At 42.5% G+C, this 25955-nt stretch overlaps 1 protein-coding gene across 2 annotated transcripts in view; it reads right to left on the reverse strand.

The window, feature by feature from the left end:
- Positions 1-12084, reverse strand: part of SH3GL2 (SH3 domain containing GRB2 like 2, endophilin A1) — a 579749-nt gene extending 567665 nt beyond the window's left edge. For both annotated transcript variants that reach the window (XR_007505002.1, XM_049794322.1), the window contains exon 1: positions 11881-12084. Coding sequence is in view for 1 of the 2 variants with exons in the window: in XM_049794322.1 (XP_049650279.1) it covers positions 11881-11925 (45 nt within the window). In the remaining variant the exon portion in view is untranslated. The remainder of the gene's footprint in view (positions 1-11880) is intronic.
- Between the last annotated feature and the right edge of the window lie 13871 nt (positions 12085-25955).

The following is a 25955-nucleotide window of genomic DNA, read 5'->3' on the forward strand; positions in this document are numbered from 1 at the left end:
CAAGCAAAAATGGGGCAACAACACTTCAAAGCACTCTCAGCTCTCACCTGGGAATACTAAGGAGCAAGTTGGCATTAGCTTATCCATGCTTATTCACACTGCTAAGTTTCAACGCAGCACATCTTAAATCTATAATCACAAACACAGTCACTCTCGAGGGAAACAATGGAGACTTTAAACCAGAAAATGGACACCTCAGCCAACTGCTGACCTCTGACAGTGATACAGCCACAGTGTGCTGTCCTACCATGACTATTTACATGACATTGCATTAGAGAATAGAAAAAACTATTAAAGACCCATAATCTTCCTCACATGCTCTTCTGTTAAGTCCTCAGTGTAGTGCTAATAAAATTCCTAAAACACAGCATGTGAACTCCAACACCTGCTCCTACTCTTCTCTGTTGCTGGCTTTCTGCTACCTGCTCCTTCACATGCTCTCAAAAGCTCTAAGATTCTAGCAGGTTTCGCCTCTGGCTCAGCCGTCCACAGGGTTGTTACTCAAAACTCCTCATCTGGCCTTCATGCTTTAACAAAAAGCTCATTTGATATGCATGGCTTCTCCCCCAGCTGATTAATTTACCTTTCCAACTTCAATTTTATTGCAAGAAAATGAATACGGCATTTAAAAGAAATACAATTCTCAGTAATAATATTTTACAAAGGTGTTTCACAAAGAAATATCAGGAGGAAAACGGGGGGAAAAAAAAGTTTACAGCAGTGAATCTGTTTCAGTTCTTGCAGATCAAGAAGTTTCCCTGGACACAAGTGTAGTTAATCTGCAAACACAAATGAGAAAAATATGGAACTAGAATAGTCTGTTTTATTGCATCTTCATTACATTTTCAAACCGCTCTTTCTCCAATGTGATGTGGAAGAAGAGAGAGAAAAAGTCCTTCACAGAACGCAAGTGAACAAGATATAACAGCATGTGTCTGCGTGTCCCTAGAGAACCTTCTGAAACTGGTCAGGAAGACTGTCTGATTTCTATAAAAGTTGCTAGAAATGCCATATAGCTGATTTTCATGTAAGATTTGGGAAGTAGTCTTGTTCTCAAGATGACAGGAGTACATCAGCAATTATCCTACTAGTGCCAAAATTACAGCAACAGAAATGAGAGTAAGGCCAGCCCTTGGACATCACTGAGATTTCTCCTATAGCTTGGCAGATATTTTCAAATTTAAGTCCAACCTCATTCCAATTTGTTTTTATCTCAGAAACTTATTTTATTATTAAAATGGATTCTGCAGTGGTACCAGTAGGTCCCAGTCAGAAACTCAACCCAAGCATGCTTGGCTGCTTTCCTGACCAGTCCATCTGGGATGTGCATCAAGAAGTACAACAGCCAAAACGCCAGCTCCTGGAGCTGCGGCCTTCTAGACCTTAAGCACCACAAACACACCTATGTCCAGCGATTAATGGTGATATGGGGAAGGAGGATATGTAATTTTGTCACTTATGTTAAGCACTGAGCAGCACAAAGCAGAAGGATAGCTCCTTTCCTAAAGATACACTGCAACTCTTATCTTGGAATCTGCACCAATGCTTTCTCGCATTAAAGTAACAGAGTCTTCTACCTATATCAGGGTTACGGAGAAGTAAGACAAACTGGGACAATCTTGCCTTTAATCAAGAAAAGCCATATGTCTGCATAGCTAGTAAGTATGTTACTGCATTTTGCCTTTGCAACCTAGCCAGGTACGTTCAGTCACTGACAGCACTGCAGGCCCCAGCGCAGACGTCATGGCATTGCAGAGAACCCCAGGAATATGCTAACGCAGAGATCAGCTTCTGCCCAGCACAGTTGTGAAGTGTTTGAATGAGTGAAAGGTTTGAAGCAGGCACTTTGCTGATCAAAACCTAGCAGAACCTTTGGCAGTCAGCACTGGGGAAACTTCCCACGTGCAAAACGTAAAGATTCTGACAGCCTGCTCAGGACAGCAAACTCTTCCTAGGGGAAGGAACAAGCACCTGAGTCATGGAGAGTGTATTTTCCAGTGACTGTCCAGCAGTTTTTCTTGAAAGACTACCCCCAAATCAGGGCAGTGGAGGAGTATTTCCTTTTCCTTATTCTTTCTCCCCTTGAGACAGGAAATGTGCAACCGATGGGCTCATCATCCTAGAAACAACGTTGGCTTTTCTCCTCCTTAGTCACATTTGATTCCACCTATACTGACAGACACCACTAAATCCACGCTGACCTCTTTAACCCAGTGGTGTTATTTAGGCTGTATGTCTTTCGGGAACACTGATCGTCTTTTCTGCTGGGCTGGAACAATACACAGTATCACAGTGTCCAGATCAGGAACTGAGGTTTCTGGATATAGTAGGCCAATGAAGCAGGAAATAGCAAGTGCTGGCTTCATTCACTGATGCCTGTCATTTCTTCTGCCTCTAGTCGGAGTTATCCATACATACCAGATAATAGAATCTGCCTCTGCTCAGTTTTCAAGGATTCCTGTTGCAGACCTCCCCACTCTTTCATCCTCGTTCATCTTCCTTTTAGGTATCTTACTCCCACCCATCTTTACAGTTAAATAAAAACAAGAATACTCTCCAGAGAACACCAAAAGTTCTATAGTCTATTTCAAGTGTTTGAGGTTTTTTGGCCATCAAAGTGCAGCCATTCTGAAACATGCCAATCCAGACCTTTGAGGAGGGATGTGAAAATCACAGGTCTCAAATCACCCTGACTTAAATTATTTTGAATTACAACATTGCAAAACAAAGAAAAGAAGTCATGTGTCTTTTGATATCAGATATTTGTGGCTCTTACTTTAGTAAGAGAACCCCATTCCTACCATGCAAAGCTTAACTTTTGCTGCCATGTGCCCTTTTTGTAGCAGTTTACATAGGTGAAACAAACCGGACGAATCTGATAGAGGAAAATATATTCTTCTGCATAAAAAAAGTTAAAAGTCTACATTATCTATCTAAGCTCGCCTCTGCTTTCAGCAATTAAGTCTTCCTCTCCTCCAGAAACTCATATTTTACCTGTCTATACTTAAGACAGGCCAGATGTACAGCATATTATGCCTACTGCTTGCAACAGTCATACCCAATTCTGACAGATTTGCCTCATATATGGCAAGATGTTTTTCAGCATTTCTGTGGAAAAAGAAGGAGATTTTCCTGTCAGCCTCAGAGCAACATGGTTGTATTTTAAAAACCAAGGAACCTGAAAGGAGGTTGTAGTGAGGTGGGTACTGGTCTCTTCTATCAAGTAACTAGTGATGGGTTGAGAGGAAACGGCCTCAAGTTGCACCAGGGGAGGTTTAGATTGGATATTAGAAAATATTTCTTTACTGAAAGGGTTGTCAGGCATTGGAACAGGCTGTCCAGAGAAGGGGTCGAGTCACCATCCCTGGAGGTGTTAAAAAAATGTGTAGAGGTGGTACTTCAGGACATGGTTTAGTGGGCATGGTGGTGGTGGGTTGATGGTTGGACTTGACGATCTTAAAGGTCTTTTCCAACCTAAACAATTCTATGATTCTATGAAATTTAGACCATAAACAATAGAGGTAAGATCCAGCCACCCTTCCTGAGAGACAAACTTCCATTTGTTAATGCTAGTGGAAGGCTCCTCGGGGAATGGAGTCTAATCAGTAAACCATGTACACATGTGGTTATTCTGCATGTCAAGGCACATTTCCACATTCAAATGTTTTGGTTCTTAAAAATATTTGCATATTGTTGAACGTTCATGGTGCCTCAGCTCTACTTTAGAAGTTCTTATTTCCCTTCATAACAGCAGAAAGTAAAATCAAATTCCACTCATTCCTGGCCAATGCTAGAAATGGGACGAAGCAACCAACAGAAAACTCACTTAGGACTTGCTCCTAAGTACTGAAACCTCATTTCACTTCAACTGGAACAAGACCCAGGTTTAACTAACTCTGTTTTGATGACAAAGATAGCATTCTTAGAGAAACACAAATTTAGCCGGTAAATTAGTTGAGAAAAATACACTAACTGCTAATGCCTTGGCCAGTTCTATGCAAACACTGTCATTCCAGTGGAAGGATAGGGCTCAGTCTGCTGTCCTCAGATTGCTTTCCAAACAAAATCAATGAAGTTGAAAAGCTGTTCTTCTACTGGCAGAAAGAAATGCATCCATTGTGGAGTTATACTTGTAAAATTGCAGCTCTTCAAATTCAGTCCTTAAATTATTGTGCCATAACTTTCCAAGACAGCCAAGCTCCAAGTGACTCATCTGGAAAGACAACCACTATTTTTGACATTTATACCTTATGAATTATTAACTGGTTTGCTGCATCTAGATTGATTTTGCATGAAAAGGAATTTTTGGCACATACCTTGAAGGCTGAAAATCATACAGACTGGGAAAGAATGCAGCAAAAATATCTAATTGGCTAGTGCTGCTTAAAAGAGCAAGTCCTGGTAGTCTACTGAGAGTCATAAAAGATGAAATCAAGAATAGTTTTCAGAAGAATTTCCCATTTTCTTTCTAGGGGAAAAAAAATCCCACCTTAATCTCTTTTGGAACATGTTCTGTTATCACCCTGTTTTGTTGTGGTGGCTCTCTTCCCCACAGAATCAGAACAGAAGTGACGTCCAGTGTGTAAGGGTATTTTAAAATGGAAAATAAATTGTGTCCCCAGTGTTACTGCACAACACTAACCAAATTTCTTAACACAAAGGTGAAATACAAGTCCTATTTTGAAATGTTTAGATAAATTGTTTTCACATTTAAAGACCTTTTGCAGCCACTGGGAACTGGAATTTAGGCAATCAAAAAAATAACAATTGATAGAAAAATAAATAAATAACATAAATGATTAAAAACCCGAACTGAAATCCACAAAAAGATGAAAAAGGAAGAGGAGGATGTAAACATTTTTACAGCGTAAAGTGCTTTTCTGCCCTCAGAGTAGGGGGAAAAGTGGGGGGGAGGGAACCAACATTTTTCTCTATTTTAGAACTTCTGCTTACAAAGGATTCAGTATAGTATCTCCATTTGATAAAGTGATAACAAACCCAAGGAACATATGGCCAAAACACAGTCCAGTGGAAATTACCTCACTATGATACCTGCTATTTTGCTGACAATGCACCTAGCTAGTGGCACCTATCTATTTTGAAATAGATGTGGATTCACTTCACCAGCCCTCCCCTGGTGATAGGTCTGTTAGCCAAACCAGTGGTTGAATTTCTTGTTCTTTCAGAAGGCCCTCTGGCAACACACCATGCTGCCTTTACAGGCTGCCACTAGCAAGGTTACACAGCTCCTGCCTCAGCAGCACCTTTGCTGGGATCGGATAACACCGCCTTCTTTGGTGGGGGAATGCTGATGGAGAAAGAAGGTGAGAGCAAACCGCTGCCCCTCGGTGAGACCCATGTGATGCTGCAACTACTTCAGCCCAATTTCAGTCTACATAACAAGGAAGGTTTTTTAAACACTATTTAGTTATATAGATACGGCTGCCATCATGGGCACAAGAGCATCATCAGCATTACCTCAATTACAACCACGTATCCATGAATCATTCAGTCCAGGTCTGCCACATTGGTTTCCATCCACAGACAAAGTGAAATTATGCTGAACTTCAAATAGCCGCTTCTTATTTTTTATTTTCTCCCATGCAGGTCTATGGACACTCCATAAAGGGATAGCTTGTGAAAAATGTTAGCGCAGTAAATATGAGTTTCCATCTTTTTTCTCCGCTTCAGGAAGAAAAAAAAAGGAAGGAAAAAAAAAAAAAAAAAGATATTTTAATTCCTATCACTTCTGTGACAGGTTGGAGGGATTCCTCTGACATGTGCTATAACCTCAGGTTTAAAAAAAGCTACTATTTTGCCTCCAAGATTAAGTGCAGAATTAGATAAGCACTGAAGGCTAGGTGATTCTGCTGTGGCAAAGATCATCACAGTAATACCACACCGCAGCTCAGTTTTCTTTAGTCTGCATACCTCCATGTATTTAAGAGAGGATCAGCACCACCATTGACCATCAGAGACCACTAAGTCAGAAGAAAATGAAGACCAGAGTCACAGAAGTTGCTGGAAAGCAGCACAAAGCAAGACTTTTTAGTTCCAGAAGAAAAGTTTGGAAGGATGCTTTCGGCTGCCCCTGAGGGTACCACAGACTTTCACCGAGAAGAGGGCCAAGGGCCTGCTTCATCAGGGCACTTCCCACCAAATGCTGTCCATTCACAATTTCTCTTCAGATGTACTCACAGTGGCAACAGCTCCTTGTGGCCTGCAAAGCATATTTTCAAGTCCTTCCCTCCTGCTGAGCCTTTAAAAGTCAAAGACTTCACTGCCACGCTACTAGATCGTGACAGTCAGTGTTCAAGCTCCTTGACCCTCCATCCTCCACAACAAATGTGTAAGACCACCCCAGCACCTCTCTTGCATTTCCACTCGACAGCTATGTAAAACTACAGAATCTTCAGCACAGTAACCTCTGCAAAATCTGCTTCGGTTAAACCTGTTCATGCTGCTTCAGCACTTTTATGAAGCATGCTATCAACCAGTATGCTAGTCATGAGGGCACATTTAAATCTTAAAGACACTGTTTTGCACGAATGACCAAGAGCAGCAAGTTCTTCCTTGCTGTGTAATACTTCTAGCAAAGATGAAAGTCAAGATATAAACCAAAAATCTGATGCAGGCTGTGTTTCGAGCAGTGTCCACAGATACTCTTTGCCTCCACAGATCACTGGGAGAAAAATTGCAGATGGGTGTCAGTCAGTGCTCCAGCTTTATTACATATATACATACAAACAAATGGAAACTGCTACTGCAGTGACAGATACTTGAAAAATCCTCCCCCCAAAACAAGCCATTATCTTTTTTTTGTACACAAAGCAGCAGTTCTTCCAATTAGACTTAGAAACAGGGTTAGAAATTGGAGCTGACTGTTTAAGCCATAAACAGCTAGGAAGGGTTACACAGTATTCAACTAAAGGGCCATTTAGATTAAGGTCAATTTTTCACCCTTTCAATTATGTAATATCAATAAAAGGACACATGGGAATGATGCCAAATGTGAACGCTGTATCTGGCAATCAAGCTAGAGTGCCCAAAGAAAAGGAATTTCCCTACCTGCTGTGGAAATAACCCCCTCCACCATTAAGTAAATATTTTTTCTAAAAATATTCTTTATTCCCAGATCAAAAATTTGCTCCCTCTCCTTGATCTCAAATTGTACCACTCCGCACCAAGAGACACCAACAGACTGCTGGTGGTACATGGCTCTTGAAGAGAAGTTTCTGACAGCCCGTTTGGGCACTGTCCTCAGAGCCACACCACTCTGCAAACAACTCTCCTCTTTCCTCCCCCTGCTCACAAGTTTCCACGCCGCAGGAGGAGGGAGGTCTTTTAAGTACAACATAAGCGACACACAGTGCTCCAGCCACACTAGGAGAAGTATAGCACTGTCCAGCTTCCCAGACCAGCTCACATACATACATGGGAACGGACCATAATTTGGTGGCTAAGGCTGAGAGGAAACATGGAAGGAGATAGGCTGTCCCAGTGTGAGTCCAGCTTCAATCACAGTCAGCTGGGACAGACAGGTGTGGTGCTTTCACTGGAAAAGCCTTGGTGGCAAGCACGTGCAGGTCCCGCTCGACACTGCGGGACAGTTAGGAACATACTACGAATATGGGCCTTGATGGGGATTTAGGAAAATACTGGTATCAACACGTCACTGTCCACATTCTTTATCAGTATGAAAGGAATTGTAACAATTGGTTAGTTGCAGTTTGAGAGTCTAGCATGTGTAGAAAACATGTTGTGCATAAAGTAGGCTTGCTTCACCCATTCCAGCGAAAAATATTTTACACACTTCTGACCAAGGAATTTAAAAAACATTCAGCTAGATGAACCACAATATAAAAATCATTTAAAAAGGAGATTAATTTCCATCGCACTCACATTCCCACTGATTTTAATGGAACTGCTCACGAGTTTATCGTGATGCCGCGCACTCAGAAGGTTTGGTGGATCCATGCTAATAAAGCAGATGCTCTTCCAGGATGCTTCCAAAACAGATTATCAATGTTTTCAAACTCTGCCTCAACCCTAATGTGCTCTCTTTTGCAAATGAACCTACGTAGACAGATTTGAATCAATGCAGAATCCCTATGAAGCCCACAGGATTTTGTGCTATGTGGGTAATAGCACAGCAAGGCAGGTGTCTTATTTGCTTCTTATTAAACACTAGGCTCAAACTCTTACTTCACAGGCTGCCTTGTTAAAGAGGGAAGCGTGACAGTTTCCACCTAGAAGTCAGGGCATGTAACCAGCTACTGACAACTACGAGTGGACTGGAAGTCGCTTCTTCAGCTGTTTGTTTCAGTAATAAACCTGTTTCTCTATAAAACTGTATAAACTGATGACTTCTGTCTCAGTGTTAAGACAAATTAAAACAGTGGTATCATAAGAGCAGAATACAGAGAAAATAAATCGTATTAAGGCCTTTTGGTTCAAATTACTACATTTGGACTGCTACTTAAATGTCGGTCACATTTATTCAGTGGTTCCCAGGCAAACCTCAAATGTGGCCATTGCCAGCGTTTTTGTTCATTTCTTTCCCTACGAAATTATTATTTTCTGAAAGCTTGAGTGTGCCTCACAAGAGCCATATTATGCAATTTATGCAGTCATGTGGAAACAAAGCTCATGCTATTTCAAAACAAGTCTGTTCAAATGCCCCAGACTGTCAAATCTGCATGACCCAAAATGATTCTGGTGGTTTTAAAACTGTACACAAACCTGTAGGAAGCAACAGTCTCTCGGTCACACTGACATAGCACTAATGGCAGAGGAGTTTGCATGCCTAAATAAAAAGCGACCATTTCTGGAAGAACACTCTTTGGAGCAATCTTCTTAGCTCCAGGATGTCTGACAGATTTGCAGCAGCACAGTTAACATTCAAACAGGGTTACTTCTTCTTAGGTGCTCTGTGGGTAACAGCGGTAAATGAATAATCTAACCTGCTCCATACTTGTCAGTCTAACGTCTTGTAATTCTGCATGAATGTCATGACTTCCCAGACTCACCCTCCTTTTACAAACTCAGGAATATTTCTTCTAAACTTTATAATGCTGCACAGAGGTAGAATGGTTAAAAGGCAAAAGGGTGAACACTCCATTCATTCTAGAAGGAGCGAAGTTTCCTCCCACTTTTCAATGACTCACTGCTGCTGCAGTCGGTGCATGGAATTTGACAGGTATTAAGTTCTTCAGCATGGCTTCTACTAAAAAACAGAATGGCAGTATTTCATGCAGGTTAGTTTGACATTTTACAAGTCAAAAAATGATGAATGAAAACAAAATGCTTGCATTGTATAAAACAATCCAGACATGGAAGTCACATAATTTTAAGTTATGCTATGGCAAGCAGACTTCCGCATGAAAGAAAAACTTTTTTATAACATTTAAATTGTGCCACAAATCTTTATAATTCTAACTAGAACTGTATTTTGTATTAGTAAATTGTATGCTCATAATCATAAACTCTCTGTGTGTAAGGCATACAAATGTTACAACAATAATAGCATTAAAGACAGGAAGAAACTACACCAGAGACTTCAACAATTCACAATGCTAAACTGGGTTAAAGGACACAGCAACCTGAGAAATAACTTGAAATTGTTGTTGGTAAGATTTAGGACCCTATTATGACAGCACATCATATACAAATTCTTATGTGAATAAGAACCAGAGGAATAATTCAGGATTTTTAAAAGTTCCAATTTGTTTGGTCCTATCTGGGAAGCTTTATTTATACTGGCAATGTCAATCCATATTTCACCTGGGGATTAATCCCTAGCCAAAAGGATTAGTCCCTAGAGTAAGGTCAGCATGACTAAGTCCTGGATTTCTCACTCATACTGAAAACAGCCAATAAACAGATCAACCTACTTGTGAATCATTCTCATACATGAATGTGTCTTCATGGCCTGCATACAGTCTATGAAAGTCAAGGGTGGGCCCAAAATTCCCTGGGTCATCTGATGTCAGGCTGCTGCATCTGGCATCAAAAACTTGGTATTTTGGTTCCAGCCAGCTAAAACTCTTCCTTCCTGAAGTATTGCTGACAGTCAGTGTGAGAGTGTCATCTGAAGGACAGAACAGCATCACAGACCTCTTTCACACCATGCTCCCTCCGAAAAAGATGTTTTACCTCTGCTGCTGCAGAGGCGTACTCATTAGCTTACAGTAACGGAGAACTAAGACTTCTGTTATTAAAAAGTGAACTTCTACTTGCCTGCTTCTTAAATTTGGATGGCACAGACATGGTAATTCTTATTTTTGGTACCAGAACTCAGTGCAGCCATGATGATTCCTGGCCTCCTGATGATAGCACTGTAGGTAAGGGGGGAGAAATAACAAAGTAGCAGCAGCAGATGGGCGCTGCAGGATGGGCTCAGGCACTCTTAACTGGCTCCTTACCGCATCTGTCATGAGCACAGCAGGTGTCTCGTGAAGCTTATTTTACCAATGATGCAGCACAATGTGGTATGAAAGGTGAGACACAACGTCGTCATTGGATGCCTGCATGGGCCCGTGCAGGACTTGACATACCCCACTGCATTCAGAGTCATAATGGGTATCGGTGTAATTGCAAGGCATGGAGAATCGGAATTTGGACAAATTCTCGTCTTGGGGACCATTCTTTCAGGAACGCTTCCCCACAGTGCAACGAAAGACGAGATGAAAGAGATGAGATGGATGAGAAAGGGAAAAACACCGCGTAACACCTGCGGCTGCAGACTGCTTACAGCGACCAGGACCGTTACCTGAAGATGCCCGCAGTGACAATTAGCAGGAAATAACCGGAGTTCTTGTACTTAGTTGCAAACAACAACAAGCAAAAGAGAGGTGCCACATTACACTGGTCTTGGTCTCGAATCTCTAAATCCAAACAAACTCACCTGACTTCTACGAAATCATTTTAGATTTATCCCCAAAGCACGCCGAGTCAGAACCCGATTCAGAAACTGTACTCCTATGGACCGTAACAGACAGATTTTGTATTACGAAACAACTCGAAGACTGGTGAAACATCCCGCCTGACCTTCCTGCAATATCACACCCTGCCTAAAGCAACGGGACCAAACCTCATTATTCAGATTGCAGCTGTGGTCTGGAGCCAGAAAACAAAACAAACAAACAAGCAAAGGTCACGTTTATTGCCGATTTACAAAGTCAGGCCAGGGAAACGCCGACGAAAACACGGCGCACAGACCTCGCTAAAGAAGCTCCGAGGCCCCCGGCGGGTATCTGCCCCAGCGGCCACCCCCGCAGCCTCACAGCCCCCTCCGTGCCCGCGCTGGCCCCGGCGGGGAGCCCAGGACGCGCTCCCGCGCCCCGGGAGCCCCAAGCCCGCCTGCCGCGGCGCGGCCGAGGACCGCGGGGGGCCGGGGGGGGGGGGGGGGGGCGCGGGGAGCCCCCGCAGCTGGACGGCAACCCCGGGCCCTCCGCACGCGTGCACCCCGCAGCCCAGGCACTCACGGAAACGCGAGCGCACGCACACACACACGCAAACCCCCGGACACCCGCGCAGTCCCGCCCGCGCCCGCGCACACTCACGCAGCGCGCACACTCCCGCCCCTCCATGCAAACCTGCGGACCACTCGCGCACCACGCACAGCCGCGCACCGCGGGAACCCCTGCACGCTCGTGCCGCGCACACGCCCGCGCACACGCGCGCACGCCCCCGCGCGCGCGGGCGCCCGGCGCACAGCCTAGAGGCAGCCCAGCACCAGGCAGCCGACGAGGGCGCCGCCGCCGGGCACCCCAGCGCGCAGCCGGGCGCAGCCGGGGACCGCGCGCCCACGCGTGCGCCCCACGCACACCCCTTGCCGCGCGGGGCGGGGGCGGGGCCGGGGCCGGGGCCGGCGGCTACCTGGGTCGCTTTGTGGAACTGCTTCTTGAGCCCGGCCACCGACATGGCGAGGGCGGCGCGCTGCAGCCGAGGCGAGGGGAGCCGAAGGGCGATGCGGTGGTCCCGCCGCCGCCGCCGCCGCCGCCGCCGCCTCCGGGGCGCGCCACCTGCCTGCGCCGCTCGCGCTGCCCGGCGGAGGCTGCCAGACGGCGGCGGGGCGGGGGCGCCGTGACGTCAGGGCGGGACGCACCGCCTTCCAGCGGGCGCGCGGGGCCGCCCCTCGCCACCGCCCCCCCCCCCCCCCCCCCGCCCCCCTCAGGCGTTGGCCGCCCCGGCAGTCGCCCGCCGCGGAGCGCGGTTGGGGGTCTCGGGGCTCCCGGGGCCGCCGTGCAGCGCAGGAGCCGCACCCCCGCCGGCCCGGGGGTCCCCCGCCGGCCCGGGGCTCCCCCGCCGCCCCCTCAGTTCGCGCGCAGCGTCCCCACACGCGCGTTCGAACGGCCGGACCCAACGGTCGCCCCGCCAGGGTGCGCCCCCGCCCCCGGAGCCTCCGCAGCACCAGGGTGCGCGCTCGTCCTGTACGGCCCCCCGCGCCCCGGGTGGCTATCCCCGCTCCCCCGCCCCGGCCTGGGCCGCAGGCGTGTGGTTCCTCGGCAGCCCCCCGGCTGCGCGGACCTCGGCCTCGCCTCACCGCCCCCCCCATCCCCCGGCACGGAGGGGTGCGCCTCTTCCCTCAGGACGTCCTCCGCGGGAGTGAGCCCGGAGGGAAGGAACTGGCCGAACAGAACGAGGAAAGGCGAGGACAGCGGTAGCAGAGGGCGGATCAACGTGGTCCAGAAACCCGAAGAAACGTTTGTAGTCACAGCGGCTTCTTCGGGCCCGATTTGCCTCGGACCGCAGGCAGTAGTCGAACCCTGGCTAACTGGGATCCCTCAACAAGTACTGTTTTTCTTCTCCCGTCACAACGTCAGTGACGTGTAGGAAAGCAAATCTAAAGCCTCCTCGCTCTAACTTGTTGGTGTGGCTGTTGGCTTGAAGGTAAAAGGCCTAGACCCCAGATGAAAGCCATGTACTTCAGCAGTTCAGGGCTATAAACGCCAGCAGAACAGTAGTTAACAATTATTAGGCTCTGCCAGCAAAAGACTAAACAACGTGAACCATGGGATCCAAACATCATGATCTTCTTCTGCAGGCTGGACCAGTCACTGTGTACGTGGGCTGCAAATGAGCACAACCAGGACGCACGCTCGCACAAAGCTCTTGCCAGCTGGTTGAAAGCAGCCATGCTATGTTGGCTTTGTAATTCCGTCACAACAAACACTCAAGCTAGTTAGATGGGATGACGGCATTTTCCAAAAGTACCAAAAGCTGTTTCTAAACTCTGTGTGGACTTGCCGTGGTGCATCACACAGGCTTGGTGCACCTAGCCAAGCTGTACTGCCTCACCCTTCAGGCCCACATACCATCTCAGCTCGTTGAGGTATGGGGGAAGAAACTACGCCACATATCTGGGCATCCAGAGGCAGAGCAATGCCTCCAGATCACCAAGTTTTACTGACTTCATGCAGTTCTTGGAAGCGACTTGCAGCAAGAGAAAGGATCTTGAACGCAAGTCACGTCAGTGCTTTTGGAAGCATTACTGAAATTGTTCATCATGAAGAATGGCAAACCAAGAATATCCCTCTGCTCGCTGTAGGGTGGGAAATTATAACAGCCTCCTCCTGGGCACGGTAGGAGGCATCGGTTTCTGGCCTAGTCCCAAGTCCACATAGAAACACTTCCAACCAGTTCAGTATTAATATTATCTTAAAGGATGAAAAATGAGACCATATGGAGATTCCGGGCAAGGAGTGGGAGTTTCTTGTGCTAGCCATTGTGCTTTTGACAGAAAACTCCCATTGTACCTAGTACTTGGGAGAGGGCCCTATAGTCTGTAAACACAGTGAGAGGTAGAAACTAGACCTATGAAAATTATAAATGTCGTATTTTTAATTATTTATATCAAATGAATAATATATTTCTGTGTTACTAAATAACTGGCATTGGATGGTTAGATTTGAGGATCTGGCATTTACTGGCTATTTCAAAACAGTGCATTCCTGTCTGCTACAAATTTTACATGAAAACTGTGTGAATAAAATAATAAATAAGAGACATTGTGGGCATAGAAATGTCCACCAAATTCAGTTTCTGGGTGATAAGCTGGAGATACGAGGCCTCATTTTCAAGGGTATTATGCCCCTGCAGCTCCTACTGCATGTCGATTGAAATTACTAGTATGCTGCCTGGCTATAAATCAGCCCAAATAGTAGTTGAATGCCCTGACTCACCTTAATTTACTGGCTGTGCATATTTGTATTCTCACAGCTGAATCTAACACTTTTACTTGTGCTCACACTTGTTTTTCTTTTCTTTTTTTTTCTAGAACATCTATATTCCTGGGAGCATAAAGTATTACCTTTATTAAAACACAATTTATGTGTGTCAGCGTCATTGGACTTAAAACTATTTTGAGTAAATTAAATGGTGGCACATGTCGGCCAAAGGGAACTTAATGTAGTGTCTGCTCTTTAGTATATCATGTTGTTTCTGATTTTTTTCTCCTGGAGCAATCTACGTGAATAATGCTTTGAAATCAGCTCCAGTGAGGTGATTTTTGTTTTTAATAAACTGTAGTGAACAATAGCAAATGATGTTTGCCTATAATGTATCACATCTCGTTTTAAAATATTCATATGTATTTATGAGATCTATGTGTATATATGTGTACCTCTACATATTCCAACTCCAAATCCCATTTTAACATTAGTAAATGTAATAGGCTAAGCACTTTTTATTCCATATGGTAAAATAAAATTCTAACAAAAAAAAATGAATTAAGAAAATATCATTGTTGCATATCCAAGCAATAACCAAATGCAGTAAGTGCTTTTGCAGGTGCAACACCAATCCTGTCTTTTGCATACACTGTTATGACTTAAGGTTATTATCACTATCATTCTTACAAAACACATAGTTGATTCTCCAAATTTAGAACTGCATGCTACATCTAGCAGTATTGGTTTGCATTATCTGATGATTTGAAGAGCAAAAATCTTTGCTAACTTAAACCTGTCATGCACATTCAATGGGGAGTAATACACAGGAAATAACCTCTCCTTCATAGAAAGAATTGCAAACACCTGTAGTGTGACCTTGTAAATACTGATAGTATGGTAAAGATCATACAAGGAATGCTTTTATTAACCTACATGATAATATAATTCTAAAGAATTTAGAACAAGGTTCTCCTCTGTTCTGACAGTTGTCCAGTCATAGACGCTTCAGTTTTTTAAAGAATACAAAGAAGAAAAAAAAAAGGGGGGGGGGAGAGGGGGGGGAGGAATCTTGTACTTGATCTTCAAGGGAGCAACTAAGTTGAGGTAGATCAGATGTTAAGCTACAGATTCAAAATGCCCAATTTTCAGAACCTCTGACAAGTAAGCATTGTCAGAGTTACTGGGACAGAACATTTCTGAAAACCCTACCTTGGCTTTCTCCAGCAGAATGCACAAAATTTCACTATCTTTTTGACAATGTAAGTTACTTGAACTGTGTTATTCAGCAAAACATGGTGTAAAAATCTTTTATGGCTATCTAGATAGTAAATAAACCTCTTATAAATGTTATTGTAGCAATTTGCAGATCACTACAGTGTTAAGCCTAATGGCAGAACAAGTTTTCCATTAGTTCTTTGCAACATTTGAATGTTGGCTGTAATCAATGTTTTCTTTAACACACAGTCTAAGCCTTGTTCCCATTCACTCTGCACCCTGATTTCAGTCTTATGTTTCTGTTACTTCAGTTGGGCACAGACAAACTAAATGTGCCCAGTTTTTCTCAAAATCTTCATTTCATTCTTTCACAGTGATGTTTCACTCCTATTGTCTGGCCATTCTTAGACTAATTCTCAAGTTCTCCCTCATAGTGTCCTCCAAGGAACTTAAATCCATTTTACAGACAGAGAGTAAAGGGGTGACACAACTAGGTCATTTGTAGGGATTTGGGGGTTGGTCTGCTTTCTGTTGTCCAGAGATGAAGACGTGTAGCAGACTGCCAGCCAACTGCAGCCTCTACAGATACAGCGTTTGCTGGGGTCTTTGCAACAGAGATAGAGGTAGAAATCTAGGAACCTTCCAGAAGTGGCATGAGGCAGAATAGTCGCCATGCTGTTGTAACTCCTTTCCTAAGTAAGATGATTTAAAGATGCAACTCTACTGCAAAAAAACTGAGCTCTAAAGCCAGTAAGAATTAAATCTGCACCAGCACTCGCTAACTCTTACTGGAGAACTTGAGTCAAAAGGAATGGCACCATTGTCTCCTGAGTCTGCTTTGTAAATCTCATATCCAAATTCTGAGCAAGTTAAATATCTCTTTTAGAAACTGTATGTTGCTACTATGCAGGGTGGCAGAGCTATTATCAACCTGAAAGTCATTTTGTAAAATAAGTGGAAAAATTAATTTCAGTAGATCTCAAAGAATTGGATCAATGTTTTTTTGATACAAGCTCTTTTTTTGAAGATTTTTTTCTTAAAACTCAGCTAGCTAATATTTCAACAGCACAAAGGGACCTAAGGCATAATAAAGTCCCTTGATAAGTTGCCTACCAAAATAAAATAAAATGCTAAAAATACAATAAAAACATTAGGAAAAAGTACTTCAGCCAGAGAATTAAAAAAAAACTAATTCCAGGAGAAGGTGGTGTGGCTCTGCATTCTAGGTCTTTGCAGAATGTGCACTGGAAGCAAATTACTCTGTTCAGCACTGAGGTAATAAAAGCACACTGAAAAACCAAAGGTCAATATAATCAAACAAAAAAGAAACCTTCAGGCATTATGAATACAAGTTTTTCAAAATAAGTAACACAGAAATACCAAAATGTACTTAGAGTGTTCACTCACATTTCACTGGGGAAAAATTTGAATAAAGCCCCTTATGGTGCTCAGTCAATGATTTTACATGAAATCTTTGTTGATATTATCCTCACTATGCTTGTTTAAGACAGAAAAATATAAAACAACCTAATGAATGGGAATTCAAGGATCTGGGGAAGGTTTAGTCAATCACCCACTATTGCTCAGGCAGAAACTAAGCCAGAAACTAAAACTTACGTATCAGAGTCCTTGTTTGAAATCTACTTTGAGCTACTCTACTACAGGGCAGCTAGTAAATATGGGTGAATTCAAGGAGCGTAAATCAACAGGCACTGAATAATTGTATGAACGTTGAACCAATGTTTAATTTAAAAAAAATATAAAACATGATGGCCATGAAAGTGTGATACATAAAGGAAATAAACAAAAAAAATCATTATTGCATTATGTCTTAAAAAAAAAATAATTCTTCCATTGATCAGGAACTGTCTTGGCAGCTTCTGAAGGTAAGAAGGTATGCAAGACATAGGCACTAAGTTCTAAGCAAGGGAAGATGGAAACATTCAACAAGGAAAGAAGCAGGACAGAAAAATGTCAATAACCCTCATCCTCTTGTTTGAATTACAGGAGCCATTTCATTTCACTTCACACAAACAAATAAAATGAAGCAGGATTAACAGCATTTTTCCTATCAGTTAAGTGTTATTGTTCTTCCAAACACAGTAGTTTACAAATTAAATAGCTAAAGTTTTGTGTTTGTTTCAAGCATAACATAGATTATCCAGGTTCAGTCCTGATAGATTTACCTTTCCAAATCATCCATCTCCAGTCTCATGGATTTAGAACTTCAGTTTTCTTTCTTGGTCAATGATTGACAAATGAGGTTTCCTATAAAGTCCAAGAGTTCTTCTTTGTAAAAGTACCCAAAGCTTAATTGGAGACAGTATCAATACTCTGACAGTATACTTCCTCACCATGTGTTCATTAAAGCACTGCGGGGTTTTTTGCCACCATGCTCAACAGAAAACAAGGTCTGTGTTCTTTCCATAGTATCTTGCTAACAAACATTTTTTTGTTTGTCTTAGCTGATGAGAGCCTTTTCTGACAGCATGGTTTTGATAAAATTATTGCTAAGCACTGTCCTGTTCCTAAAGATACTTATGAGGTTCCCTTCCATGTTGAATGAGATCTGTTCCTAATCCTGCTATTCTGCACATATGTCTTGCCTTGTCCATTTTAATTCCATATTTGAAAAATGCAGGACAATGCAATCATTAATCTTGTCATTGTGCTTTACCACCAGCAGTAAGCTAATAAGTTTCTGTGAATTGCTCCACTGGTTATGAAGGGATAGCATGGATTGGTTCTTCTCAAGCTTCAAGTCTCTTTTAATTTCAGCTTTGCCAGTAGTTTTAAATAAGTAGTTAGACCCTTCATTCACTGGATGCTGGCTAGTCTGGATAATAAATAGATCTTTAAGATACACAAATAAAATTAATTTTCAGCCATCTTAATTTTTTTTCACTACCAGTTTTTATCTATGTTTTTCAGCAGCAGCCATTTCATCATAACAACTAAGGAATATCAGAAAAATGCCTGCAGACAAGACACAGGCTGTTGGCCAGTAGATCTAGCACCAGTTTTTAGCTAAGGCAGTGTCCTGGTTTCAGCTGGGATTGAGTTAATTTTCTTTCTAGTAGCTGGTATAGTGTTATGGTTTGGATTTAGTGTGAGAATAATGTTGATAACACATTGATGTTTCCAGCTGTTGCAGAGCAGTGTTTAGACTAAGTTAAGGATTTTTTGGCTTCTGATGCCCAGCCAGCAAGAAGGCTTGAGGGCCACAAGAAGTTGGGAGTGGACACAGCCAGGACAGCTGACCCAAACTGGCCAAAGGGATATTCCATACCATGGGACGTCATGCCCAGTGTATAAACTGGGGGGATCTCTGCTCGGGAACTAACTGGGCGTCAGTCAGTGAGTGGTGAGCAATTGCATTGTGCATCACTTGGTTTGTATATTCCAATTCTTTTACTATTACTGTAAATTTATTATTGTTATTATTATCATTATTAGTTGCTTCCTTTCAATTAAATTGCTCTTCTCTCAACCCACGAGTTTCACCTTTTTCCTTCCAATTCTCTCCCCTGACCCACGGGGGGAGAGGTGAGAAGTGAGTGCATGGCTGCATGGTGCGTAGTTGCTGGCTTGGGTTAAACCATGACAGGCAGCTAGCAACACAGAATATCCAAGCTCGATTTCAGAGATGCCAGAGCATCTTACACAGATGCTCTGTTTATATGCTTGCTGCACCGTCTAGACATTGGTGCCTTCATAGGCCAGAGGTCCTGAGAGTGGATTTTGAATACCTTCAGGTTGTTTGTTGTGCAGACAAGAGGCATGCACACACCCCCATGTGTTTGCCTGTGTGCAGTAGAATAAGAAATGTGCCTTAGGTATGCAGCTATCTCAGATTTTTTAATCAAAAATTTAATCAGCAGAAGAATTGGGCTTAATTGCTCATATTCTGTCACTTGCCTGTTTTCAACGGACTATCAGCTACTAAGCTGTGCAGATGTTAGAATGGCCATATCCCCAACTCCCAGGAGGCAGAGCACAGCAAAAAGGTAAGCATCATTTGTTCTTGACAAAATTAATGAGTGCTACTTGTGATCTCTGTGTTGGTGACCAGTTCCTCGCAGTACTGTATCAGCAGGACTGTCATAAAGCACTGCAGCAAGCATAGTCTTATTTCAGATAACTTAATCTAATATATGCATAGTGATGCATTTAATCTGTTTGATTCATTACAGATTACATTACATATAGAAAAATAATCTGTTCAGACAGAGATTGTGCAGAGTGAGAATTCATCACAATTTCTTGGATGGACTAATAGATATACATACATGTTGCAAAATTTTTACTCAGTTTTTCATTCCTATGCTATAATTCCAGTTGTGCCTAAATGACTGTTTTATATTTGTTTTTATTTTTAGTCCATTGGAGATATTTTTAAGTATTTTAACCTTTAGGAACTTTTAACCTATTATCTTTGTCTCTTTGTGATGCACATGCAGCTAATACAAACTAAAGTAGACCTTCTAAAGAAACTTCTGGCTCTTGAGACTACAAGCCCTGAGAATCAGCAACTGGCCAGTTTTTCCATACCTTCTGCTCACCTTCCAAATTTCTTTTCTTTTGTGGAAGCATAGGTTGATTAATAGAGGACAAAACATTCCAGATAGGTGGGATGGGAGAGAATTACAGAAATACTAAATGGAACTGGGGAACCTCCAAAGTACTGGTTTTTAGGGACATTATTAAGGTGAAAATATCTTCAGAGATTCAAATTACCAGTGCAGCCAGCATGAAACAACCAAATTTTCATAGCAAATTATATTAGAATATGAGTCTTAAAAACCAAACAGCTCTTCCAGCTCTGCAGCAATAGCTGAAGCAGTGAATTCTGGTTCAGTGATGTGCCATTAGGTCTTAACCTCATCAGAACAAAATGCACGATTTTCTGCCCACATATCTCTGTTTCACAGTACTACCACAAATCTGTGTGCGGTTTTGGGCAGTGACTGGCCCTTCTGTATTATTGAGTGTCCAATAGTAACTATAACCAGACAGCATTAAAATCTTATTGTGTCCAACCATTTGTGGTGGTGCCCACGGTTCCAGGGGCTATCCCATCTGTGCCTGTTTGATGTCCTGAGAAGAATTATATGCCACCCCTGACACATATTAGTAGTGAAGTTCACAGACATTGTGACCTATTCCCAGCAGTCATTAATGCAAGAATGATGTTAAGATATTAATGCAAGCATATGGATCCACAAGCTTGAAAATTAACCTTAGTTTGGTCCAATTCCAGAAAAAGTGTTTCTGAGACTTTTGCCTGGATCAAATAGGTCAGACAAGGGATAACAGAAGCAATGGAAGAGCAATTGGTGTATTGAAAGGCTTCAGCTGAAATAAGATGATCCTGGAACATCTTGATTTTGACCTGATGCTTTGATTATTTAGTAGTGTGAATGAAACACCCAGATCCCTCTCCCTCCTTTCTGAACTGTTTTTTTTTTTGTTTGGGTTTTTTTTTTTTTTCCTTTCCACTGGTTAGGTAAGGATTACCAGCTCCAGTAAAAACCTTGCAGTAATTATCATGTAAGAATGCTACGTACTGTACTATGTAACAGATCCCAACTAAGTGCTGAGCCAGGGACCTCAATCACAAACACATGTGCCTTGAGTTCTCTAGCCTTGATGTTCAAGCTGGAAAGAAAGAGCACTTTGCTGTGCAGCATACATCATGCCCCCATTAAGTGGAATGTTCCTATACTCACTTGGTTTGGTACTGTAAAAGGACCTGTGTTAATATGAGCCTAGGATGCCTCAGGTTCTCTGTCCTGTGTTACCCTCCCCTTAGTGAACAAACTTGTACAGACTGCTGTGTAAGAGAAGCTGAAACAGGGAAAGCATCCAAACCAGAGCTTGGCATTACCCACACAGCTGTCACTTTATAGATTCCTTTCTGTGAATTAAGTGACCAGTACAGTTCTCTGAGCTATCAAGATGATTAATATTCCATCTTTTCCCTGTGCAAGAGAGGCTTTCAGAATTCCAGTATAGGGGTTTTTGTCCCATTTGTATGATCAGACTTGAGTTATAACATAGTTTGTACAGAAAGTGAAGAATTGACCACCTATGCATTTCCAGTGACTACAGTGGAGTTATAGTATGAATGAAATTGGGTTGTATAATTGATTAGGAATCACAGTTTGGACTAACCACAAGGCTTAAACTAGAAAGAAAAGGAAAAAAAGACTAAATTTTGCTGCTTCTACAAAAACAAAATAGATAACAAACAAGTCCCCCTCCTCCACTGACTACAAAAATCAAGAAACAGTTCTGGTCTTATGCTGTGGAAACAAAAGATTATTTCTCTCTTCCCTACAGCATCTGCTCCTTTGCTACAGGGCTTCTCAGGCATTCTCCCCAAAAATGTGACAGCGTAGTGCACAAAAATGCTGTGGGATTATCAAGGTGTATTTTCTCATAACTTTTTCTACACCTGCATGAGGGAATCAATGAAACCTGAGCAGGCAGGGTGAAACAGACAAGAGTTCCTGTATGCATCTTCTGAGCTTGCACTGCATTGTAGAGGAAACAGAGCCTCATAAAAGCAGGCAGCAGACTCCTGCCAGAGCATGATGGTTTTTTTAGAAAGGCTCCAGTATTTAGACTTCATTAACTCCAGAAGTGCAATAATGTAGATAGCAGTGCAAGTGTTCAGTAATCCAAAAAATAAATGTAAATGCCCCACAAGAAATGGGAGCCAAAAGTCAATGAGAAAACAGTGAATCTTGAGCAGCGTACAAACTTCTCAGCCTTTGCTGAGCAGCCTAAAGAGGTCATGACTCTTGCCTAGCCTATGTTTTATAATATAACATCATCTCTGGGATTCCATGATACATGGCCTCTTTGAAGCACTGGCTAGCTCAATTAATACCTTCCTATCTGGATTATAGCCAAAAGTTACAGTTTTGTGTTTCCTGTCCCACCTCCAGCATATACACCCACAACAAACATCCTTATTCCACAGTACAATAATGATGCATTTGAGAATTCAGAAATTAGCTAGTTCTCATGAATCGACATATGCCAGAGTTTTAATATCCAGCTATTGCAGGGATTCACAACCACTTCCACCTGTAATTTAAGAACCGTGCATTTTTTCCACCCGCTGTAACCACATATCTCTATTCTTGTGTAGTCATCTGTGTAATACTTGAACCACCACTCCTTGCACAAAAGAAGTAAGTTAGGCAAAAAAAGGTGTCTTTTACTATTCAGTGGTGGATTATACAGTCCAAAACCACAGTATTTAGAAAACTCATAAGCATTTTCCCAGTTTTTCCAATGGGCTAGCCTTCCTCTACTTTGAGTTCAAGTGTGATGTCACAAGGCTAAACCTACAAGGCTGTAAGTACAACTCTGGTTTGCATGAACATGCTGCAGTATTGGAGGCTATGGAAATCCATAAGAGAGAAAGAAATGGACATCTTCAATTCATGTAAGCATATTGTATTGAAAACAAGAAAGAAAAAAGAAAAAGAAATTCAGGAATAGTACACTTCTTACCTGCTTGTAAATATATACAGCAGAGACATAGAATCATAGACTCATAGAATGGTTTGGGTTGGAAGTGACCTTAAAGATCATGTAGTCCAACTCCCCCATGCCATGGGCAGGAACACCTTCCACTAGACCAGGTTGCTCAAAGCCCCGTCCAACCTGGCCTTAAACACACTTCTAGGGATGGGGCACCCACAACCTCTCTAGGCAATCTGTCTCACTACCCTCACCGTAAAGAATTTCTTCCTAATATCTAATCTAAATCTACCCTCTTTCAGTTTAGAATGGTTACCCTTCATTCTATCACTACACTCCCTGATAATGAGTCCCTCTCCCATCTCTCTTTCAGGCCCCCTTTAAGCACTGGAAGGCCACCATAAGGTGTCCCCGGAACCTTCTGTTCTCCAGGCTAAACAACCCCAACTCTCTCAGCCTTTATTCACAGGAGAGGTATTCCATTCCTCTGATCATCTTTGTGGCCCTCCTCTGGATCCGCTCAAGCAGGTCCATGTCTTTCTTATGCTGGGCACCCCAGAGCTGAATGAACACAGTACTCCAGGTGGGGTCTCACCAGAGAGGACTACAGGGGCAGAATCACCTCCCTCGACCTGCTGGCCACACTTCTTTTTATGCAGCCCAGGATATGTATGGCTTTCCAGGCTGTGAGTGCCCATTGCCGGCTCTTATTCAGTCTTGCATGCACGAATAATACCCTCAAGTCCTTCTCTGCAGGGCTGTTCTCAATCCACTCATTGCCCAGCCTGTAGCTATGTTTGGGATTACCACAACCCCTGTGCAGGACCTTGCACTTGGCCTTGTTGAACTTAATGAGATTTGCAAGGGCCCACCTCTCCAGCCTGCCAAGGTCCCTCTGGATGGCATCCCTTCCCTCTGGAGTTATCAATACCACCACTCAGCTTGGTGTCATCCACAAACTTGCTGAGGGTGCATTTAAGCTATCGTTACAACTCTCTTTTTAATTAGCAAAGAGACATATTTACTTCTACAGCAGAACTTAACCTGATATACTTGTCTGTTTTCAGATGACATGAATTGCCTTCCAGATACACCTGTTCTCTCAATGGACTCTAGAAGATAACTAGACAACCCGCTCAGATGTAGGCTTTTCCAAAGCAGATGCCTAAAATTAGGTGGCAATAATATTGCTGGGGACAGAGGAGAAGAGAAGACAAGGTGGGTGGAGAAGGGTGAATACATTTGTTTATTGTATTAAAAGTGGTAAAGATATGCAGAAGACAGATTTTTCACAATGGTACAGATGTAAACATAGATGTTTCCACTTGTTGCTAACTGGAGGTTGTAGCATTAAACCTGTTGCTGACACATATCAGACAATCTTAGACTCTTAAGAAAAGTGAATTCAGACAGGGTTTCACAACTTACCTGATAAGCTTACAGGATGCAATTCCTTCCCTGGAAAGACTCTGCAGACTACTATGAGGGGATTATTTAATTCATTACAAAAATAACCCTAAAACCTCCTAATGATGGAGGAGGAAAGGAGAGACTGAAGACCTAATTAGAAAAATAATTAGAGACAGAAACATTTTAATTTGTGTTGTTTATTTTACAATATTTGGGGAATCCTTGCAAGTTCCTTCTCTTTTTTTCACTAATATTTTTTGTTTGTTTGTTTGCAGCTATTTCAGATACTTTTCAGTCTAATTTACCATTTGAAGACTGCAGCTACTTGTTGAAAAAAACACTTGTTTATTTATTATTTTTTTTAAACTTATAAGTGATCTGTATTTCCTGCCCAATAGCAAGTTTAAAGAGGCAAGTCTTGAACTGAGGGCTGCTTACATCATATCTGGAAGAAAAGTTCTTGAGATAAGAAATCAGTAACTTAAAAATATATGATACCTTTGGAAGTAAAAATCTCTTTCTAATCATGCCTTTTCCTCATGGCTTGAAAGAAACATCATTTGTGGGTTTGTACTCGGTGCAACATATCTCTGTGCTCTTTGCCAGTGATGCCACATTCACTACTGATCAGTAAATGTGTCTTTTATATGCAGCACTGATTTACACTCTCCCAGTGAGACGTCCATATGAGATAAACACTGTGTATGCAAACAGCAAAAGTGAACTGTATTTAATTGAGTACCCATGATATTTGCATACAGAGCATATTTTATAGGTAGTTTGTTAGGACAGAGGATATGGCTGGGAAGATCAGGCAGGTTTTTGGTATATTTAGAAGCCTCAATGACTTTGTGCAGAAGAGGTTTTTTCCAAGTATGCCAGTCTGGATAACTAATGAAAGGGAGTATTTCTCTCTGCATAGCTGAGGGACCTTCTAAAAAGTGGTTTTAAACTTTTGGGGGTGCAGTCCTTGCTCAGCACATTATGTAAAACATAGTATTGACATTCTGCCCTGAATTCTGCTTCTATTACTTCTTGGTCTATGCTTCTTAAATTAAATTAAGTCCTTAAATTAAGAGGAAAACCCATTTTAAGAATTCCTAATTTTGCGCACACTTTCCTTTGCAAACTGAATTTTGAGCCCAGTGAGAAAGTCAGGCCTTCTGTAAAGGAGATGTAATCAGTAAAGAGTCTTCCCCCAAGATTGCATTTGTGTTCTTGAAAGTAACTTTAAAAAAATAATAATAAAAAAGAAAGAAAGAAAGAAAGGAAAAAAGCATATTCTGCAATGAACTATTCCAAGCATTAAAAGTACTTCTTTAGCTTCTTCTTCTTCTGAAGAACAATGACTTGCCTTAGGCCTGCTTTGAAGAGAAAAGCTTTAGGTGCTTCTTTCCATTTGTTGTTTGGTCTTTGAAAGCCCATTAGGGTCTCTAGAGCTGCTCAAAGTGGTACTGCTCTGCACTTGCCTCTGCCATAATGCTTTAAAATTGGAAGCTGATCTTGAGTCATGGGTCATGTAGCACAGTACTGTCATCAGACCATTCTTACTAATGTAATTTTAAATACTCTATCAACACTAGTGCATACAAGACAAAGTAGGCCAGAAGCTCCCAGATGTTGATGGAATGCCAAGAGTGCAAGCTGATAGCCAGAAAT

The sequence above is a fragment of the Accipiter gentilis genome, chromosome Z (genome assembly GCF_929443795.1).
Source record: "Accipiter gentilis chromosome Z, bAccGen1.1, whole genome shotgun sequence".
NCBI lineage: Eukaryota > Metazoa > Chordata > Aves > Accipitriformes > Accipitridae > Astur > Astur gentilis.